This window comes from Lytechinus variegatus, chromosome 8 (genome assembly GCF_018143015.1).
Source record: "Lytechinus variegatus isolate NC3 chromosome 8, Lvar_3.0, whole genome shotgun sequence".
Lineage (NCBI taxonomy): Eukaryota > Metazoa > Echinodermata > Echinoidea > Temnopleuroida > Toxopneustidae > Lytechinus > Lytechinus variegatus.
The window spans coordinates 14,032,149-14,055,505 of record NC_054747.1 but is presented as its reverse complement, the minus strand read 5'-3'; the positions used below and the strand labels follow the sequence as shown (position 1 = coordinate 14,055,505).

The 23,357-nt window shown below is 38.5% G+C and overlaps 1 protein-coding gene across 1 annotated transcript in view; it reads right to left on the bottom strand.

The window, feature by feature from the left end:
• The window catches only part of LOC121420019 (zonadhesin-like), a 31,239-nt gene extending 9,315 nt beyond the window's left edge, over positions 1 to 21,924 (bottom strand). Inside the window, exons 1-12 of the mRNA XM_041614542.1 lie at positions 21,653 to 21,924; positions 17,565 to 17,596; positions 12,835 to 13,044; positions 11,304 to 11,432; positions 8,987 to 9,145; positions 8,058 to 8,273; positions 6,889 to 7,275; positions 6,080 to 6,408; positions 5,139 to 5,294; positions 2,636 to 2,792; positions 1,487 to 1,675; positions 711 to 913 (exon numbers count right to left, since the gene is read on the bottom strand). Of these exons, the coding sequence (XP_041470476.1) occupies positions 711 to 913; positions 1,487 to 1,675; positions 2,636 to 2,792; positions 5,139 to 5,294; positions 6,080 to 6,408; positions 6,889 to 7,275; positions 8,058 to 8,273; positions 8,987 to 9,145; positions 11,304 to 11,432; positions 12,835 to 13,044; positions 17,565 to 17,596; positions 21,653 to 21,705 (2,220 nt within the window). The 5' untranslated portion in view covers positions 21,706 to 21,924. The remainder of the gene's footprint in view (positions 1 to 710; positions 914 to 1,486; positions 1,676 to 2,635; positions 2,793 to 5,138; positions 5,295 to 6,079; positions 6,409 to 6,888; positions 7,276 to 8,057; positions 8,274 to 8,986; positions 9,146 to 11,303; positions 11,433 to 12,834; positions 13,045 to 17,564; positions 17,597 to 21,652) is intronic.
• Positions 21,925 to 23,357: the final 1,433 nt, after the last annotated feature.

Below are 23,357 nucleotides of genomic sequence, written 5' to 3'. Positions count from 1 at the left end.
AGACTTTTTCATGTATAGCCAGGCGCCTTAGACCACTCGGCCACGGCACCTCCACTGATAAGATCACTACGATTACTCTAAGATCAGGACCGTGGCGCAAATCGTGACAGAGTCAACTAGGTATTAGCATCCGCAGCTACCGGAAGTGGCCGTACGTGTGACCTAATCATAAAGGAGAGAAAATTGGTTTGTTAATAAATTAGTCAGTCGCAATATGATCGTGGAATTCGGTAGAACATTTACGAAATACATGTAGAGTAGTGAGCTATCGGTATGTAATGTTGACCTGAAAAGGGGACCTGGCTTTTAAAGCCTCGTTCTTTCTGTGGATGGTACCCATGTCGTTAATGTTAAAACCGATAGAAACAAGATAAGGATTCTGATTGAGCAATAGAAGAAAATGGATGTGGCCATGGGTGGATTTAAATGATTACAAGTACATGTATAATGCAACTGAAACTCTACTTACTATCAATTCTTCTTTTCTTCAATTTCGATGTAGAATATGTTTCTACAATGCCCATGTGATAATAACAACTTAGAACTTCGTTCAATATTGTTTTATAGGTAATGTCAATGTCAAGTAATGTCAGGCCTCAAGGAGATATCTTTCAACCCACTGACCTCCCCCTTATCCACTACATTCCATTTCATATCCAAACCCCGCCACATCCATTAAAACGAGAAAGGGTGGAAGAGAAAAGTCTTACAGAAATGTAGACATTGTTGGGCAAGGTACATCCACAATCAGCTATTTCGACGCATTTTTCTCCATCCAACACGAGGCCATCAGGACAAAGGCAGGTCTCGTGGCAGGGGCGAGGGCAGTTGTCGGCCGCGGTGGGGTCGGCGCATGTGTTTGGGCAGGCCGTTCCACACATCCGATATCCCGTCCCTTCGGGACAATCAAAAGCTGCAATGAAGATAAAAGATTTCTAAATGAATCCATTACTTGCTAGGAAGAACACAATGTCTCACAGTGGGTTCACAGTGTGAGGTCATCATCACACTGTTGAATTCGAGCATATTAACAGTGTGCATCACATTTGCACATAGTCCCAATATATGGACACATTGTGAACACTCCACTGTAGAGATGTCCACAGTGTGAAATTGTCTTCAATTTGAGCCTTTTTACAGTGTGGATATCATTGCACTATCAAACTCCCAGACTAATCGTTCATTGTGCAAAATGAATGAAAATAAAATGGATATTAGACCAACTGTTTATGAGACAAAATGGTCAAGAACTGGTGATTAGACGAGGTGATTAACCCAAATAGTTATTGGACAATTGGTTGTTACACAAAATTTTGATAGACGGAAAAGCAGTAGATTAAATGAAAGTAGACCAGGCGATGAGTGGACGAGTTGGCAGTAGAGGAATTGGCAATGTACCTTCTCACCTATTACTAATTTTTTCCCCGTTTTACCACTTCTTTAAATTAAATAGGGACGATTGCCCCTGGATGAAACTTGGACTTACTACACTGTGGAATCCAGTTTCTCCATTCGCCTATAAGGACACCAGGGTTCCTAGCCTGGCAGAGTACTATGTATTCCTGCACGCTGGCACAGACAATCTTGTTCAATTCGTGTGTGTAACAGAGGTCATATTGGCACGAGGTGTAGAAATTGAAATGATCAACGAAGTTTGAACAGTCTCCGAAGATACCTGTAGATATCAAATAAAAACGTCGATGGTGATGATGATAACACAGGGTAGCCACTTTAGCACTTATGAAATGTTCTTTCAGCAGGCTCTTCGTAAGAGGATATGGTATTATAACCCATCTCCATTCTTTTACACCGAGCACCTGATAAGAACGCAGAAGATCACATTTGTATGTATGTAGGTATAAGGTATTTACTTGGTCGAGGATCGAACCAACGACCTTCTGTTCATGGACGGATGTTCTTCCACTGGGCCACCAAGTCTTGTGGCTAAGGAAGCTATTTTATATCTTAAATTCCTGCCATTATATTTTTCATTGACTATTGAATACCTCTGAACATTCTACGGTCTAAACCTCCTAACATTGGTAATTATAACCTTTGTAGGTCCGGGCCAAAGGCAAGGCTGCCACATTTAGTATGATTTTAATTTTTAGCATATTTTGTTTACCCTCGAAGAGCCATTCTTTGCACTATTCTTTAAAATTGATGTAGCTTGATTTCTCGAGTATTTAGCACGAAGTTCGGCATTGGAACAGAAAATGGAAGAGCACACCTGTGGATTACTATCTCACTAGATTTAGCATTACCCCTGATAGAAAATCTGGTGGATAAAAACTGAAGATATCCCCCCTTCCATCCTTGCTCGAAAACATCAACATGAAAGTCCTGCACCTGCCAACATAATAAACATGATAAATGGAAGTTGAAAATGGATAGAGAATCCATTCGATGGTTCCTGATGTAATACAGACTTATGTCTTTGGTAACATTTAGGGGCGATGGAAGGTTATTTTGATAGTGGCGAGACCTATTTTTCTCGATTGAATGTAAAGTTTACTACATGGCCAATATTCATCTCTTCATGCTGTTCTTTTAACTTCACCGATTTGTATCTTTACAGGGTATTTTTTCACTACTTAAAAAAGAAGAATATAGGTTGCGTTCACAGCTGGCCTACCTCCATTACGTTTAGGATCGAAGATTGAACAAGACCGTTCTATCCGGTTGGCTAGGGCAGTGTCTCTCTTACACGGATCATCAGTTGGGTCAGAACTCAAGACACAGAAGTCCTCGTTTGTACTCCACTTGAATCCGAAGAGGTTGACGTCATCGGTCTATGTAAGGGTAACCAAATTAAGCCGAAATTCATTACTGAAAAATCGTATCACTATATCTAAACCCCTTAGTCACTTTGGGCAATGTCTGTTTCTCATGCATTGAGATATTACGGTAAAGTGGAGATCCCACTCATAGTCTGGACGATGACACGACATTTGGTCCTGCGACATTTCCTCCAGTCTTTATCTATGAAGGCATAGGGTTAAAGCTAGGATTGTAAATTGGGTGGGAATAAAGCAAAGATATAAATATTACGGTTATTTTAGTGTTGGAGGTTAGGTTTTATGTTTCGCTTAATTAGCAGATTTTCTATCGGAGCAATTGTCGCCGGAGCAAATGTCGTGGAAACACGCGACGAAGGCCTGGTTAGTGGTTGTGAGGCGAAATGTTGATGGACGGAATGGCATTAGACTAAATCAAAGTAGACCATGTGGTGAGTGGATTTGTTGGCAATAGATGAATTGGCATTTTACCGTCGACGATGATCTTTTTTTACATAATTATATTGGTTTTAGTTGTATAAAGTAGAGATACATATGATATCTATATATTTTTTTCAACCTTTTGGACAATTTATGTTACAACTGCTTCAGGTGTGGATTAGGGGATGGGTGGTCCCCAGAGAGCTTCTCCGCTGAAGCCAAGGTGGTAATGAATCTGCATTGCAGAGCACAGAGACTTCCATCAAAGAATTTTAAAAACAAGTATAATAACATTTTCTATAATTAATAGATGTTTTTCGGATTATGCAGTATAAATTTGACAGCTTTTTTCCAAAAGTTCAATGGTGTTGAGACGCAAAATATTTTTTTGCATCGTCAATGTAACCATGTAACCGGACATGGTGGCTCAGTGGTAGAGCGTCCGCCTCATGAACGGGAGGTCGTGGGTTCGATCCTCGGCGAGTCAAACCAAAGACTTATAAAAATGGGACCTTCTGCCTTCTTGCTAGGCGCTCAGCATTTAGATTGGAGAAGGGTAATAATAACATATGTTATGCAGGGCCCGCTGGTAGAGCAGTTTCCTAACTGAAGTGGCTACCCTGGCTAAATAAAACGTTATTATAATTCCGCACCAGAATCTACAGCAGATAAATATCAGGTTATGCATGTACTATAAAAAGAACAAAAACCACAAAAGAGAGGAAACGCCCTATGTTGTAGACAGTGGCGGATTCAAGAGGGGGTATATTGACCCCCCCCCCCGACAGCTAATCAAAAAGTTTTATGTAAAGCCAATTATGACACAAATCACTAACAGTATATGATCAATTTATCAGATCATTTGGCACTCAAAGAATTCAGTGTTGAAAATTGATAATAGTTTCCTTCACATTTAAAATCAAGAAAGAAGAGGACACGATATAAGTACAACTTTGCCACCTTTGGCTTCGCATGATTTTAGCACAGAGTCAGACCGTGGTCTAAGTTAAACTGGACTTCATATTAGTAGACAGGAATAACCGTCGTTTGTGGGGATTTATTCAACAATTTCTGACATTTTAGTTCAGCGTAACAACCAAAATACAGAGACTGAAGCTTTTGGTCTACATACATGACATATGGTCTACAGCCATGGCGTAATTTCCTTCAGCAAGAAATTCATCCACATTGTGCTGCACTCAACCCAGGTGAGGTGAATGGGTACCTGGCAGAAATTTATTCCTTGAAATGCCACCGCGCTGTAAAAGGCTGCGGGGCTAAAGCCAGGGTAATAATATCCAAGTCCTTTGTTGGAAGCACATATGAACGTCATGACATAATGTGATATGCGCTATACGAGAATTGCGTTATAATTATTATATTACGGGCCCCCGCGAACACACACGTTACCATGGTAATTACCATTGGATGACAAAGCTACCATAATAGAATACAAATAATGCACGAAAGCGCGTACATACAGGGCCAAATATTAAGAACGATGTGCGAGAAGAGCCAGGTGATATATACCGCACCGAGGTCCACAAGGCCGAGTGCGGTATATCCGTTTGGCGAGTCGACTACAGAGTTCGTTATTTAGGTCCTCTATTCACAAGAATGCGTGCATTGTTTGTTTGAACAACCCCTCCCCCCCCATGTTACTGAATGCTATATTTAATCTAAATTCTAGGCAATTATAGACAATTCCAGACCTCGCACTATCCTGCACTGCATAATAGTACTTATGGTATGACGTCAGAGTGCAGGAAAGTGCACTTTTTCATGAAATAGTGCAATTCGCTGAAAATCATGTGATCCGAATTGGACCAATCAGAATACAGAACATTATTGGGAGTTGTATAATAACCTTTATGCAACGGGCCCCTGGGCTAGAAGTGGATTAACATCTTCAAAACTTACCACTGTCCCATCTGGCAGTGTGAAGTCATTATCCGGGTTACCGTCAAAATTCCCGCACAAGCCACACGTCTTATCGTAGAAGGATGGACTGAGGTACACCTTTGCGAAGTGAGCACCGTTGTATGTTACTCTGAGTCCGAATTCGGTTTCAATGATCTGTTTATGAATTAAGATTTTAAAGATGTATCATATATGTTTGAAATAAGGGTGCAAAATTACAAGACGATTGGGAAAAATAGAATTCTGATTAATTGATGCTCTCGTTAAAGGAATGTGAAAGCAATTGAAATAGCTAGTTTGACGTGAGTGTTTGATGGTCATGCACACTATTATAAAGTTCGATTTGTAGAAGAATTGAACGTGGTCAAATTTGTAGTCGTCATAAATAGGCCTACAAAAATACATGTATGGCATATTGGTAGACACATAAATCTGATATGTTGGGGTTTTTTTTTAAATGAAAACCATATTGCTATAGTGATGGACAAGGTATAAAATACGAGTCAGAACTATCGCGTATTGATAAATGATGACACGTGTTTGAGATACAATGTCCGTGTTCAGGGGCGGAAATCTCTCCCAAAAGGTAGGGGGGACAAGGGTTCTAGAAAATTTGACAAGCCCAAAAAAAAAAGCTAATACCTAAAATTTAAGGTCATTTCGACGAAAATATATTTGACAAGGAAAAAAAAAGGTCATCTCGTCCCAAAACGCAAGTTTTATTCCAATTTTGAGTGATATATTTCTTAGCCTCACCAAAGACCAAAAATAGTAGGGGGGACATTTGATATTGTGTCCCCCCCTACTATTTTGAGTAGGGGGGACACGTCCCCCCTGGGATTTCCGCCCATGTCCGTGTTGGTCTTTAAGCACAACATTTCATGACACTTTACTCTTTATGAAAACACTCAGAATTTTTCATTCTATTTTTGATCACTTACTATAAGTGGGAATGCGTAGGTAATGGACACGCCATTCTGATTTACCGGGGCCGTCACCTTTAGGTCATCAACACGAAGAGTCCTCCCCGAAGGTTGCCCGATGGAGAAGGTCGTGCCATTGTATGTCAGGAATACTTGCCGCAGGATGGAGACCCTTGATGAAGGGCCTAACCTCACGTTGTTCCCATAGAGATGGAAGTCGGGTAACTGGTCGGTTTCAGGAGAGCACGGTTTCAGCAGGGTGTATTCGCAGTCGCCCTGAAAGTCGAATCGCTTCCCGTCAAAGGAAGTGTAGTGGGGGTCACCCATGATCTCGCAGTACCCCGGTCCTCGAGGAAAAAGTAGATTTAAATGTTATGATGGTTAAACCATGTTCAACAGTTGTGGTTTAACTCACTTGGTTGCCAAATGTGATGCGAATCTCCATCATCATTAGGCTCTATGCATTTCAAACATCTAGGCCTATAGCAATTTTCGTCAAAATCTGGAAATACCATCTTTCAGCCATACCTTGGTTATATCACGGTCCGGCGTAATAACAATGCAACAGAATACAGGACCATGAACGCATGTTATGCTTTGTGCTGCCCAAGAACTGTACAGTCACTAAAACATGAAATTGTATGTTATGGATTCAAATGAGTATTTCAATCTATTAAATGTTTACACTGCTTAGCATGGTTGTGTTCTTACGCAAAGCGGGAAGGGGGGTACACGAAAGCATATATGTTCAGTCATGTGTGTCGATAGGTTTTGAGTGAAAACAAGGCAAGCGATAAAAAAGAAAAACACTGGATTGTGTCGTCTACCTGCAATTGAGACATCTAGAGAAAACCCGCGTCCATTCGGCCCTTCAGCAGAGAGATCTTCAAGAGCAATGGTGACGCCTCCAGCCTGGGAGAACAGTGTTTCTCCTGCAATACCAGCACCCGAGAAAGTACGCTCGAACGAAGGATTGTTCGAAGGCGTCGCCCCATCGGTGATCCTCACTCTCTCGTTTGTGGTCGTCGTGACGTCATTGATGTCGACCTGGACCTGAGAGCCATACGGAGCAGTAATAAACCACCAACACATTATGCTAGAGTCTGAAGTCTCCGGACGATTTGGGTCGTAAGGTGAGCGGATGTTCGCTGTTGGTAAAGTTCCTTCGGCAAGAACGAGAGAGCCACCGCAACCAGGATTGGCGTTGTTACCGTCTGAGGAACAGAATATCGTTTGGATAAATGCACTTAAGTTGCACCTGGGGAGCGTTTCATGAAAGGACTTGTCGGACGTTTTATCCGACAAGTCCCATTTTATCCGACAGTTACTATAGTAACAGTGCCTCTCAGCCAATCAGAATCAAGAAAAGATGTCAGATCTGACAACTTGTCAGACAATGTTGATGAAACGCTCCCCTGGTCTAATGTTACTTTAAATATCTATCGATCATTCCAATCTGACACCTGTTTATCATTTCCATGAGTTTAGTGGCTTTGCTACGATTGTCAGAAAAGCGACTGACAACAAATATTGTTGCCCCACCCCCACCTGACAAGGTTTTCATGATCAGTGATTGATGAATATGTCCTTATTTTCTTATAATATAAGACACATGGAGATATAGAAACCTTAAAGAACATCCTTTTGATTCCAATATCTGCCTTTCTGTCGCCTGGGGTCAAAAGATATGAAAAGGTCATAATAGTGGGCATGGTGGGTCCTAATTGTAGTAGGTCCATGGTTTAAGCCAGAGTTTCTTGAGGCAGAGTTCCAGTATTTTTTTTCAATTGTGAAAGATACCGGATCCTCATAACTGTTCTAATGGAACTTTCACACCGGCGAAACCGGTTTCAGACCAACCAAATCTAATACGTCATACCATCGGTCAGTAAGTCACACCAAACGAAACTAATATCGTTTGGTGTGACTACAAAAGGGATATGTTGCTAATTCATTTTGGGTGAGTTAGAAATTTGTCAAGTCGAAACTCAGTTACCTGTTGGTTCTAGTTGAAGACTAAATCCATTTCCGATGACGAATTGGAAGGCGTCTTGCAAAAGATACACGACGATGACATTTCCGGTCGATGTGAAGGCAGGCATTTGCCAGTCGATCAGGCCTTGGAGTCGAGTTACCTCGTGGTCCCAAGAGGGCGTTTCATGGTCGAAGATGCCGACTCTTTCATCCAATGTATCTACTCTTGTCCACGTCGCTTCGTGTTTAAAAAGTGGAAATTTTGATCGGTATAAACAAAATTGCATCTTTATCCTTTCGCCGTTTCACATTTATAATAATACATCTATCATGTCTATTCATTATATAACACGTTACTCTCAAAATACAAAAAAGATAATCTGGTCTCCAATCACGCTCGCCTCGGTGTGAGACGATTTCACTCCTTGTGAAGTGAAATTTGCATCTTTTGAAACTGGATTTAACCCTATTGGGGAGTTAATATGTCAAAATGAACATGCAGTTCACACCAATAAGAGTCACAATGCACTCTTTAAGGGTGTACAGGTTAATCCAAAGGAATTGATCCCTAGTATCACTCCAAGGAGTGTGATTATTGAGGGACTAGATTCGCTTTTGCTTTTAGTGAGTATGTTGAGGGTCCTCTTACATTATCCCAAACGTTTTTCTTGAATAATTCCGTTCATTATCAAAATACTAGCCCATTTCTATTATTTAAACGATAAACACAGTCTTATTCTTTTAAATTCATTAAGGCATAACGCATTCGGAACACTTTTTCTAAAAATAACGTCATGTTTAAGAAAAGGCTTATTAAGCATGAATGAAATAAAATATGCAATGTATCTTTTTTTCTTCTTGCCCTATCCTACATGCATCCACCGACTTAAGCAATCATCATAGACTCTTAACACACAAAGAAAAACTTGAACATTTTCTCCTAGATGATACCTCGGACCCTGCGGTTAGCTTGAGCCACTACAGTCCACACGCAAGACATGTATCCTCCTCCTATGAAAGGCCTTATATGGTTGTTGTAAGGGGCCTCGAGTACGGTGTTTCCATCAATTTCGATACGCCCTCCGCAACCAAGTTCGTTTCCCGAGATATCTATATGCAATGAAAGTAAATAAAGGCTTATTCATATAACCAAGGCATGAACCTAAGAAACGGGTCGGGGCTTCAGTCCCCACCTTTAAACGTTTCTATAAAAAAAAAGAATTAAAAAAAAGAAAAATTATTTAACAAATGACCATCTGACTGATTGTGATTTTTTGCTCAGTCATTTCCTCCCCCACAGCGTTTTCAGGTCACCTCCCATAGCCCTGAAAAGTGGGGGGGGCTGGGTTAGGGTTACATCAGGTAACATCAGCAACCCCATTACGAAATCGTTCCCAGAGCACTGCACCCCCCCCCCCCATTCTCCTCCCCCCAAAAAACCCTGTTCCGCGACCCCGTGCCCTTGCAGGGTCCCCTTGTAACATAGAGGTCCAATCAATATGGACATCACTAAAATGCACAGGTCCGTTCAAAGTGTTTTCAATGTAAGTTACCATTTCCGAAGTGGAAAGTGATTAATATTCCGCATTTATATAGCGCTTAATACGTCGAAACGACGTCTCTAAGCGCCTTACAGACAAATTATTACCCCGGTCATCGGATACTTGCATGCCCACATACAATGTATGCACCTTCTCCACTCCCTGGGGAGCATTCCAACAAGAGTTCCAAGAATCAATTGCTAAATTGTCCTTATGATTTCTATTTATTTTTTTACATTGTTAGCATTAAGTTTATATATGATATACCATATTATTAAAGATTTAAGAAATGCGATTTTCTTTGTTTTCTTTGGATCAATCCCTTTTCTTATTGTCACATGTGTCTCTTGTCGAGACCCTGCATGGCGACTGCTCCTTGTCTGTTGATTATGATCCCGGGGGCCACTTCCATTCACGAGTGGATACCATGCACGACCATGGGGTCTCGAAAAGCACCCTAAGCACGTAATATCCATATTCTGAAAATACACCCCTTAACAAGTATTGGCGTGTGAAACCCTACCTTTAACTGGTATTGGAAACAAAACGATACTCTAGGCAAATATTCCCTAAAATGAACCACTAAAACCACTAAACAAGTACAGGAATGTTTTATTGTTACGGGTCCTTCGGTCGTCTGCTTTACCTTATTGGTTTAGTACGACCCCACCTTCTACACCTCGCGCAAATCGGACTCTAAACACGAAGTGTTGGGGCAAAAAGGACATCCTTTATAAAACATTTTAATTTTGTTTTATCATCCCCGCAATTTCGACCCTAAACACGTAATTTTCCTAGCGAAAGATACCTTTTTTCATTATTTTTGTGTTTTTGACACCCTTATCACGTTACGTACGTAACGTCCCCTCGTGAAAGGACATCCTTTTTACGTGTTATTTCTTTGTTGGTCGCGCATGGTATCAACTCGTCAATGTAAGTGCCCCCCCCCCCCGGGATTATGATCCAGAGTGAATCGAGGGATACCCAGAAGAAAATTAGCGTTATTATGTACGGGACTATAGACCTATCGTATTTTAGAAGGGAAAGATAGATGAAGATACTCTTCACAAAGTTGTTTGTAGTTAACGTCATGAAGCCTTTTAATCAAAGTTCGAGTAGGTATGAATGAAGCAGTAATTTACAGCAGGCGATATAAATAAAATATTCAGAAGCATGATAGATGTTTTCTAAACGTAGATTTGAATAAAAACTCAAGCTAAAAAGGTGAGATGTTTATATCAGATTGAGGACAAAATACTACAGAATCAGTCGTGATCACATCGAACTCACATTTTTTATGATAATTATCTTCTTGCAAGATGATAACATCGTGATGCCTTGTTGACAAGTTCAGATTTGTTTCGGTACGGGCGCTAACGGTGACAAATTTGCGGATCTATTGTCAATATTTTCATGAATACTGAGCTCATCATAAAGGAACCTACGTCAAAGTCTAATTTTAGGTCACTTGCCACGTTGATGATGTAAGATTTTAAGGATATTGACAAGTTTTTGAGATAATGACCGTCCGCGAAGTATGGACACACGCGAAGTTTGGACTCACTGACATAAGATCAGCCGCGAATCCTCGACATGAAGCTGCCGCCTCAACAACGAAACCGCGACTCCAGACCAATCAAATCGCGCTTATCAGTGGCATGCCATCGGGCGCTTTTGAGTCGTTTCGCTGGTGTCACTGGGAAATGATATACTGGTTTATAGCCTACCTGATACGAACGAGAAATGGGCGAAGAAGCGAATTCCTGGATTTAGACTTTCTTGGTCGGCAGTGTATCGCACCGTCAACCCTGCTCCCGACGATATAATGTTCCCTGACGAGGTCCTTAATAGGATCCCTTTGTATGAAAGAAAATTGCAGATAATTATCTACTTCGTCTGTCAATTCATTGCCATTTTTCATTTCCCGCCCATTTGATGGTATACAATGGTGACGTAAGCATACTTTATTAAGACCATACATCCCACAACCAACAATTAGTCACCCAAAATAAATTGTGAGATTTTCAATGAGATTGAAATAGCACATGCTAAGCTTTCAAATGAAATATAACTTGTCAAATGTGATGAACAGAAAATAACCCTCGCAAGTTCTTTTTTGAAAATGCAGAAAAAATGGTAATCGACGGCTTCAAAAAATAAGAACACAAGGTTTGAAGTTTAGAGTCTACTCAGGCACTGAATTTCCACAAATCTCAGTGAAACTTCTAAAGCAGTCCGCAAAAAGAAAAATGTGGCAAAGAAACTCTTTTCTTTCATTTAACTTCACAACTTCATATTTGGACAGTATGAAGAATCATTACCTGATTACTATTGTAGATATGACAAAATATTTTCCATTTTTTGACTTTTTGAAGACCAAAATTGTTACTTTGGCTAATTAGAGTATAGAAAACCTTCCCAGGGCTCCGTAACACAAAGGTTTGCGATGAATCGCAAATATGAAAGAACCGCGCTGATTGGTCCCTGGTCAGTATTTCAAACCTAATGTGCGTGTAACATTAATATTGATTGGTCAGTTCATTTAGCGATTGATCGCTAATCTTTGTGATGTATTTTTGGTTAGGGGATGGCAGGTCACCTATGTAGAAAAATCATTGTTTTAAAGCAGATACGAACCTTTTAAAGTCCTCAACAACTCAAAACCTGCCAGGATCCTCACCCATAATGCAACATTCTTAGCAATTAAGAGCTTTTTCACACGTGAATTTTGAATCATCATGGTAATGATATTTGCAATTCGCCTTTAGAATCATCGGACCTTCACACAGAAAATTCGTTCCGCAATTTCAGTTAAACTTAACTGGAATTCCCCTCCAAGACTAGAATTTGAATTCGTGATTGTGACTAGTGTTCGCGATTCTAGTCTGGTTTCACACATGCTAAAAAATCATGATTAGTCTTATTTTTCACTGGAAATCATCACTCAAATTACGATTTTTTTTTACCGTGTGAAAGGGCGGGTAGTCTTGTAATATATGCCCACTTGAATGACAACATGCTAATTCAGTAGGTCCTATACTCAATACATTCATACGGTAGTAATTATTAATCAAGAAGCATAACAAGTGGGTTCCTTTATAAAATAATTTACTTTCTGTATCCAAAATTTAATCATGGGCTAATTTCATTTTCTGTATGAGTAGTAATTAGCTAAAAGGGCATGCTTTTAAGAATACAACTTTTAATCGCAACAGACGGCCAACGATAAACCACACACAGTCCGAACCCAAAACTCACCTTGAATAATAGACACAAGGTACTGGTCATCGGTCGACGTCCCGTGGTCGTAGACGGCGATCTCTTCGTGTTCATCTGTCTGCATGAAGACGACATTCAGGTTGACGTGTTGCCCTGGAGGGGCGGTCACCTGCCACACACACTCCATTAGGTTTGTTGTTTGCAGTGGGACGATCAACTGGTTACCGAAACCGTTGCATTGAGGCAAAGCTGTTCGGATATCATGCACAGAGATGCGGTTAGTATGGGCCACATCATGGGTCGTGTGGTCGAGTGGTTAGAGGCTCTACCTTAGAGCGTTGGACTTAAAATCGCAAGGTTGTGAGTTCGAACCCCCACTCTGCCATTGTCTTCACTTCGATAAAAAAAAAGGGCGCCGAGAGTAAGGAGGTGCGATAGCTCAGTCGGTGGAGCGGGGGTTTTGGATTCCGTTGACCTGGGTTTGATTCCCAAGTGGTGCGCTAGTGCCTTTTGGTAAGGCATTTATCCTCATTACCAGGTCCCTCGGAGAGGACCTTAAGCCGTTGGTCCCCTGGTTGCTTGCTCACAGGCATTCGTGCTCTCTTAGCAGTCAGGTAAAAAAAACTCTCGGTATGTATGTAATATATGTTGTCTACAGTAGAGTACCGAAGTGTGACCTACGAACTGTTGCCATGGTGTCATGGTGGGCTGGTTCCAAACAGAGTCGCAGCTGACGATCGTCTGTACACATTTGTATTTGCGAATGACTTTGGATCGTCTGAAAAAATAGGTTGCAAGCGATCAAGTTCCAATAGCAGCCATTTTCTCCTATTAGAAACACGCTTTCATTCGGTGGGTTCATTTTGTTTAGAACTAGGCCGCCATGACACCATGGCAACTGACGTCATCACTTCGGTACTCTATGACGATGTTGATCGATGGTAATGAAAATGCAGATGGCAAATTAAGGGGATGATAGTAACTGATGATGATAATTTGATCATGTTGTAATGGTAGTGAAAGTATAGTTATTGAATGTTTATTCCATCGCGAAATACGAAATTTTGTTCATTTAGACCAGAAAATCAGGCAAACTTATCAAAATCATCAATGTTGGCTTTTGCGTTTAACCAGCAAAATGCTGTCCTGGACATCTAGTTCCTAGGGGAGTTACCATAAACAGAGTACAGAAACATAGAAATAGTGAGCTTTCGCATCGCCACCCAGAACGAATTCTAAGACTATAAATGAATTGAAAGTGCCCGTCAAAAGACAGTGAACAGCTGGGAGTCGGTCTTTGCCCCATATTGGCGAACCGGAACAACCGTTTCGTCTTAAAGGACAAGTCCACCCCAACAAAAACTTGATTTGAATAAAAAGAGAAAATTTCAACAAGCATAACTCTGAACATTTCATCAAAATCGGATGTAATATAGGAAAGTTATGACATTTTAAAATTTAGCTTCATTTCACAAAACAGTTATTTGCACATCTCGGTCGGTATGCAAATGAGGGAACTGATGACATCACTCACTCATTATTTCCTTTGTATTTTATTATATGAAATATGAACTATTTTGATTATCTCGTCATTGTTTCATTCCTCCCTGAACACGTGGAATTCCATTAATTTTAACATTGTGTGCTTCACGCAAGGAGGTCCTAATCATCAAATTCGTAAAAATTGAAAAATTGTATAATTCAAACAATAAAAAACGAAAGAAATAGTGAGTGAGTGACATCATCGACTCTCTCATTTGGATGTAACTGGCTCGTTAAAATCACTATTTTGTTTTAAAAAAATAAGCGAAACTTTGAAATGTCGTAACTTTCTTATTTTACATCCGATTTTGATGAAATTTTCAGTGTTATGCTAGTTTGATTTTTTCTCTATTCATTTCAATAAACATTTTTCTGAGGTGGACTTGACCTTTAAGTGTCGGACCTGACGAAAGAAAAAAAATGGAAATGTGTCGTTTGTCCAAAGTCCCGGACGAAACTGCTATTTTGATTTACCAGTTTACGACAAAGACCTCTCGGCTGCGCTTTGTCATGATGGTATTTATAATATATTCTCTATGTTCTTGAATTCGTTGTGCGCCGTGGTGCGAACACTACTTAATTATGAGGATTTTAATGACAATAGAGTACCAAAGTGTGACGTCACGATGTCATGACAACTACCCGGCTGGTTCTAACCTGAGTCGCAGCTGCACGATCGTCTATACACATTTGTATTTGCAAACAATGGTGATGTGTTTTGTCACTGGTTGTTACCATCATTCTGAGAGTCGTAACAGGGCGCCGTTACATAAAGCTCTTCGTAAGTTAAAATCGACTTCAAGAACGACTGGTGATCCTTTCTTGTGGTAAATGGCAAAATAAATTGCGATAGTTCAGCGGGTAAGAAAGGATTCCCAGTCGATCCTAACTTACGAACAGCTTTATGCAACGGCCCCCGGGTTCATTTTGGTTAGAACCAAGCCGCCATGACACCATGGCAACTGACGCCATCGCTTCGTTACTCTATATGATGACGATGGTAGAGAAAGTGACGAGGGCAAATTAAAGGGAGGACATTGAGGATTTAGGGATGGTAATGATGATGATGGTAGTGAGAGTATAGTAGTTTAATGGTTTTTTTTCATCACGAAATACGAATTTTCGCTCATTTAGACCATCAGGAAATCGGGCAATCTTATCGAAATCATCGATGTTGGCTGGTTCCAATCACGTTAGCCAATCGTTTCAGTTTGAGTTTCGACTAGTAATGGTACGATAAACCCAGGGTGACCAGATTTCACAAAATGAAATACGGGACAATATACAAAATTGAAGCCCACACACAGTGTTAGACTTGTGAAAAATATAAAGAATTGGAAGGGAGGGTGAATAAAAGAATGAAGGAGAGAAAGAAAAGAGATGAATTGAGAAAGACAGAAAATGAAGATTTTTTTTTTAAATAACAGAAAGTTAAAATAAAAGAAAGATGAAAGAAAGAATAGAGATAAAAAAAAGTTTCCGTCATTCTTTGAAATGAATATAGAAAGAAAAAAAAGAAAGGAATGGAAGATGAATAAATATGTGAAAGAAAAAATAAAGAGAATCAAAGGGAAAATTTGAAAGTAAGAAAAATGAGGAGGAAAGAATGAAGGAAAGAAATATGTATCCTTCATTCTTTGAGAGAAAGAAAAACAGGGAGAGAGGGAGGGAGGGAGGAAGGAAGTAAGGAAAGAAAGAAAGAAGGAAAGAAAGAAAGAGGGAAAATAATTAAAAGGAAAAAATGAAATAAAGTAAGAAAGAGGGAGGGGAGAATGAAGGGAGGAGAGAACGAAAACTTAAAATAATGGAAGGAGAGAAAGAACGAAAAGAAACAGGAGAGGAAGAGAGAAGGAAGCCAATGAAATTTCAAGGAAAGAAAGAATGAAGGAAATAAAAAAGGAATTTTGATAAAGAAGGAAAGTCAGAGAAAGAAAGAAAGAGAGAAAAAAATGTTCAGGAAAGAAAGATAGGAAATAAAGACAGATGGAACAAAAAAGGACAAGCAGGAAGGATAGGGTAGAAAAGAAAGAAAGAGGACAAAAGTTCAAACTTCAAGCAAACAAAAAAAAATCCAATCATCTAACAAAATCACTATGTTATTTGGTGTTATTTTTTAATGTATTTAAAAAAAATTAAAAAGTAAATTGTTTTAGAAAATCACTGCAGAACCTGCAAAACTTTACAGTTATCTATTTAATTGTTGTTTCTGCTCCGTCATCTGTTGGTTATTTAATGAAAATTCTTCACTTTTAAATGTATTAACTACATTTGTTCAATATTCTGAAATACGGGACAAATAGGCGTCCCGGGAAGGGTTTGTCGGGACGAAGGAGCAAAATACGGGACAATCCCGGGAAATACGGGACGTCTGGTCACCGTGGATAAACCACAACGTAAAGTTAATTTGAATAAAAGTCAATGAAGTATATTACTGAAACCGTCATTTAAATTGGATGTAACATGTTTAACTTGCGCTCTAAATGCAACAGAGCTAATCTGGGGCCCGTTGCAGAAAGAGTTGCAACCAATCGCAACCCTAAAAATCAGGCGCAACTTGATTTTCAACCAATCATCAGCGCGCATTTGTTACTTCCGATTGATTTTTGGTTTGCTTTTAAACAGGTAACACGCAACTCTTTCTGCAACGGACCCCTGGTCCTAATTAATCACACTCCCCTCAGAGTAGGACGAGGGACCAGTCATTTTTTAGTAGGATTCTCATCTTTCGAGGGTGCATTATAGCTTCTTCTGGAGAGAAGAGTATATGTTTTTAGACACTTTTACTCCAAAAAGAGGCAAATCCACTCTCTGAGAGGAGTGTAATTGGGAACCAGGGCCCCGTGACCCCAAAAGAGTTACGATTGATTCGATTAATCGTAACTCTATGGAAATCCATCAGTGACATCATTTTTTTCAATAGGAAATTCACACAATGTCCTTTTTAAACAAAAAGAAGCACAGTGAATTTTCCAGAAAACAATGAATGCTGAATATACATCATACTAGTAGGGAGAAAATATTTTGAACAAATATGAATAATACCTGTTGATGCTGGCCGTCTATACTTGCGATTAATCGGATTAATCGTAACTCTTTGTAAGACGGGGCCCCGGGACGGGGACCTGATTAGCTTTTTTGCATTTAGAGTGTAGTATCTCAAGTTTGTGTGGTCATACATACATTAAAATGATAAAATTTCAATATATTTTAACGAGTTAATTACTTACCATTAGCTGTTCCTTGTGCTACAACTAGAAAACTGTAATGAATGTAGTAAAGTAGAAAATTACGCAGATAAGATAAAATAAAATTGTTCCTGACTCTTTGCTAAAAGTATTCTTGACTTTTCACACAAGTTTATGGAACACAATTTTATGGGGACCGTTTTCACAAGGGATAGACAATGATGTCGAATGTTTTATCCGATACTCTAAATAAATATTGGGTAAAAGTGCTCCATGAGGGTAATTAGGTGTCCAGCCAAAATTGGGCATTTCTTTTTGCCTTTTTAATTCATCCAGTGTAATGAAAATTTTGCACATTCTAAAGTAATTGCTGCTTATTTTCTAACCTTATTGGATAATAATGCTTCCCGCATGGGGTAAAATACTGTCCAAAATTATTTGGACACATAATTACCCTCGAAGTAGTAAAAACTTAACCCAAGTTTTTCTTTTTTTTTACAGTGGACAGTTACCACTCTAATCGTGCTTCTCATTAACCAATTACATCCAAGGAAATTTATAAGAGCCGAAAACATGTCAGACAAGAAAATGTTCATGAAACGCCCTCTTTGGCGAGTGTTTCATTATATTTTTTTCGAAAACTTTCCAGGTTTGACAATTTCTTTGATTTGATATGCTGAGAAGTACTGATACTGTATATTTGCATGACAATTACTTGAATAACGTCAGACGCGTCCTTCATCAAATGCTTTCGCGGTGTCTCACAGTTCTCCGTTTCTTATTCATTTTGATACTCATACATGTTATACGTATATTAGTTTATAGCATCGTTTGATTAAAGGTATTGTTTAACTTTGTGAGCAGCCGATTTAAAAAATTCTCAAACCAAGATGAAACATGTGTACCAGTGCATGTATTAGAACTAATAAACCCTGAAAACAACCATTATTGAGAATGAAAAGCTAAAACTACAAGGATAACCCCGATTTTGTAAATAGGCGTCTTATAGACGCCTAAATAGTACACATAAGTGTATGGGATGAAATTAAGATGGTGTTTCCGGTCACTTTATATTTCAATTTTTGAAGCACTAAATAATTATTTTCGAACGCAATTTTTTCTGGGCTTCATTTTTGTAACATATCCTAGACACAGGTGACAAGTGTGACCTTCTAGCTCAGATTTTTTAAAAGTCAAACCAATGTTAAACAATCACTTTAAAGTAATGTATAAGTAGCTTTGCCAAAAGCACACTGATTTGTCTTCCTTTAATTGGCATGAGACATTAATTTCATTTCTAGCTTGTAAGAAATTTTGAACGAAAACAATCGCATGTACCCAAATCTGGATCTAACCGTTTTTCACGCCTAGGACAAAAGAAGTTACTTTTTTTACCCTTTGCGCGCTGTTGTTGCAATTTTGCACATTCGTACAGTTTAAATTCAACAATCATAATAATTAGTTTCCTCCCCTACCTTCAATTAAGATAAGCTAATAAAAGGCAATGATATATTGCGTATCAAAAAAGTTTACACTTTGAAAAAGCCCTGGGAATTAAAAAGTATGCAACATATGGGTAATTTTTTACATATAATTTTGGGTTTGGGTCTCATCTACCCAATGAAAGTCAAAGTTTTGACAGAATGTTGCACTTGAGTGAGCACTGTCCATTTTTGTAAAGCTCGCAGAAATCTGATTGCGCAGAAATGCTCGTTTTCACGCTTTGTCAAGGGGAAAGGGCGAAATCAAACTTACCTTGCGAAACATTTCTCATACATTTCCCTTGCACTTTTAGTCAATTGAAATAAAACGGATACATTCAAGCTTTTGTAACAATTATGCCGCCCATTTTGAAATTTCAACACAAAGTAAGCACATCATTTACCCTTCTTGTGTCAGCTGGATCTGAGGACATAGCTGAATCTGAAAAAAACGTTTATATCAGACATCTCCAGCATTTTTTCACTAGGTTTTTGACATTCAAAGTGGGTTTACATTTCATTTTCATTTAATACTTGTTCTCCACACTTTTCCCAAGCTTCAAATGATTAACAAAATGAAAATCAAGCCTAACCCATTTCATGTAAATCACAGCTCAGTGTAAAGCGAATATCGTCATGAGGGCCTCGGTTTGTGGGAGAGTAGGGTGGGGCGCAATGCACTCTTCGAAGTGTTTTGGTCAAGGAAAGAAGTTAAAAAAGGTAAAAATATCTTTAAATCAATTTTACTAGCTAAATTTCATATGTTCTTCATGATTAAGGTCTACTTTTATTCGCATAACTATTTCAAATTTCTACGCAAATCATTTTTCACTAACTTTTCATAAGTGGTGCTCACTCAAGCGGAAATATTTGTCGACAGTTATGTCGTCATTTGCTTAAATGGATCTGTACCAACGTTAAAATGTGGAAGAATCTTCAGGATATCACCAATATATAATTTTACGGGATTTTTTTTTAAGTGTTAACTTTTTTGATACGCACTGTAGTTCTTGGATAACATCTATGCAATAATAATAATAAGTATCAATGGATGCAATATGAATGAAAGAAAATAACATGGAAAGAATTTTCATTATTATTCCCCAAAATTATTTCAGCGTGCAACGAGTTAAAGATGTCTATAAAAATATACAATTTAAACCAATGAACATTATAGGAAGAAAACAAGAACTGATCGAAACTAATTGTGATCTATATCCAGCAAAATGAAAGATTGAGGAGGGGGGCGAAAGGAACCATTACTGTGTCGGCATCAATATAATGCTCTAAAGATATAGGTACAACAATTTCAATACAATACAATAGTACAATAATTTACATTCTCAATTAAAAAACACCATCAAAAGTATACATAAAATACATAAGTAAATCATTGTCACATCATACAAAAAACATATTTATGAGAATGAGAGGCCAACAAAAAAGAGCAGGTAGCCTTATTGAACGTTGACCCAAAATCTAAGACAAAAAAAAGAATGAATATTTCAAAAAACAGATAACATAAATGAAAATATAGGGTAATTATTCTTGTAAGCAAATTTAGAATACAAACTTAAAAGATGTAATTTGCAATAACGCTTGAATGAATTGAGGATTTGGCATGTTTTTAGAGAATACGGTAAATTATTCCTAAGATTAGGTAGGGGAAGGCGGGGTAAGTTGTGACACTTTTTGCTTTTTGCATGTTAGAATTGATATGATTAATAATCTTGTCGAAATAAGTACCTTGCCTTGAAATTTCATTCTTCTGAAATATTTTCCACCTATATATAACTTTCTACCCCAACACTGAAAGTCATCGTGACCTTTGAAAAAACCGATGTCAAATGGCTCAACTTGCCCCATATATGGGGTAAGTTTGAGCCACCTTCTGGGGTAATTTGAGCCACAAAAACTATGTACAAAATGAAGGGGGAGAACCAGCATGTCAATTTTTTGTTTAAAGTCTTTTCACTTGCTAATTCTCTATAAATACTAACATTCTGTAAAAGGAAAAGAGCAGTCATGTCAATTTGCTCCTTTGAGCCTGCATTTAAATCGACTTTTATGGTTTGTTTGTTTTTTAAGATACATTACCATAGGAATTACCATGGCTCAACTTACCCCATGCTGTTTGGCTCAACTTACCCCAGTCCGAACTTAGTGCGATAATTTTGTATCCACACATTTATTATGTATCCATCATATAAAAGACTATGACAAGAATGAAGATCCATACCTGGACTAATAATGTTGTTATCATGTCTTTATTATATTTAAAGACGTGTGTGTTTATAAAGCACTTATCTATTTCACACTCTTTTTTACTTTTTTGGCTGAAATTCACATTTTCCCCTCTAAAAAACTACTTTTTGTTTCAAAGTTGGAAACAATGTGGTGGGGTTAGGGGTTACGCTATGGGTCATCAATACATGACACCACCACAATGTCTGACTCATTCATTATTGGCCTGGGGCTGGTGGCTCAACTTGCCCCTATGCTCAACTTACCCCGCCTTCCCCTACTTGAAAAAAATTAAAGCTGGCATCACCAAAATATTATAAAAAATATAATTCGAAGATAGCGAAAGTAGTAAGCTAAAACATTTTCAATTTCAATGTTACCAAGATTGTGGATAGAAAATCTCACCCTTTATTTCCGAAGATTAGAGATAAGAAAAATAGATGGAGTTTGCCCGCCATGGCTTCAAACTTTTCCCGTTTTCTCAAACTTCGAAATTGCTTTTCCCGTCGAAAATAAATCAACCCGTCTTCGTTTGAATTCCGTTGCCTGTTGCTAGCTAGTGATGAAACTTAACGATTGCTTGCCAGATGACACAAGTGACAAAAACCTCCAACGGCGTACAACATTCTAAATATTTACCTTCATGTAGAGCGTTCATTGTGTGCTATATTAGTCGCCTGGTCTATGCAATTCTGCATCCTGCTGTAGGATGGTTATTTTGTCATTTTGCTATTTTATTTCCTTTATTTTTCAGCTGTTGTACATTTCTGTTCTGTCTAGACTTATGTTCATTTGCATTTCTTTTCAGCACTGCCCTTGCAGTCTGAACTTAGGTTATTTGAGTTTAATGATATTCAGTTGTCATTCATTCATTCTTCTCTGAATGCCTTTCCCTGATTCTCTTTTGTCATCTTCATTCCTTCTCTATTCTCTCTTCAGGTGTTCCACTCATTCCATCCCTCACCTGACTCCTTAGTTTCTACTTCCATTATTACATAATCACCAGACATCTTTGTCATCTCATCTCATTCCTTATTGGTTTATCTTATGAATTGGGTTCTTACATTTTAGTTCGATCCTTCCATTTTCTTTAGTTTGATTGGTTGTTATTTCTAATTTAAATATTTATGTAAATTATAGAATGATTTGATTTTAGCTGAGGCAAAGCAGCCCAGATATTAAACAGTGCACTGCCAGACTTCTTCGGTTACAGTTCTATTTATTTGCGTCTTATTTTTTACTATTTTCCCTTCAGTTTGAAAATTGAATTTGCTGACTGAGAACTTTATTTTCCACTCCAAACTTATAATTTCTCAACCTTACAACTGGTGGCAGCGGTCGGATTAGAACCCACGCCATCGAAATGACTGGTGGTTTGCCATTGAACATGACATTGGAAGGAGAAAGTTTATGTACGATGGTTATTTTGTCATTTTGCTATTTTGTTTATTTCCTTTATTCTTCAGCTGTTGTACATTTCTGTTCTGTCTAGACTTATGTTCATTTGCATTTCTTTTCAGCACTGCCCTTGCAGTCTGAACTTAGTTTATATGAGTTTAATGATATTCAGTTGTCATTCGTTCATTCATTCTACTCTGAATGCCTTTCCCTGATTCTCTTTTGTCATCTTCATTCCTTCTCTATTCTCTCTTCAGGTGTTCCACTCATTCCATCCCTCACCTGACTCCTTAGTTTCTACTTCCATTATTACATAATCACCAGACATCTTTGTCATCTCATCTCATTCCTTATTGGTTTATCTTATGAATTGGGTTCTTACATTTTAGTTCGATCCTTCCATTTTCTTTAGTTTGATTGGTTGTTATTTCTAATTTAAATATTTATGTAAATTATAGAATGATTTGATTTTAGCTGAGGCAAAGCAGCCCAGATATTAGACAGTGCACTACCAGACTTCTTCGGTTACAGTTCTATTTATTTGCGTCTTATTTTTACTATTTTCCCTTCAGTTTGATAATTGAATTTGCTGACTGAGAACTTTATTTTCCACTCCAAACTTATAATGTCTCAACGTTACAACTGGTGACAGAGGTGGGATTCGAACCCACGCCATCGAAATGACTGGTGGTTTGCCATTGAACATGACATT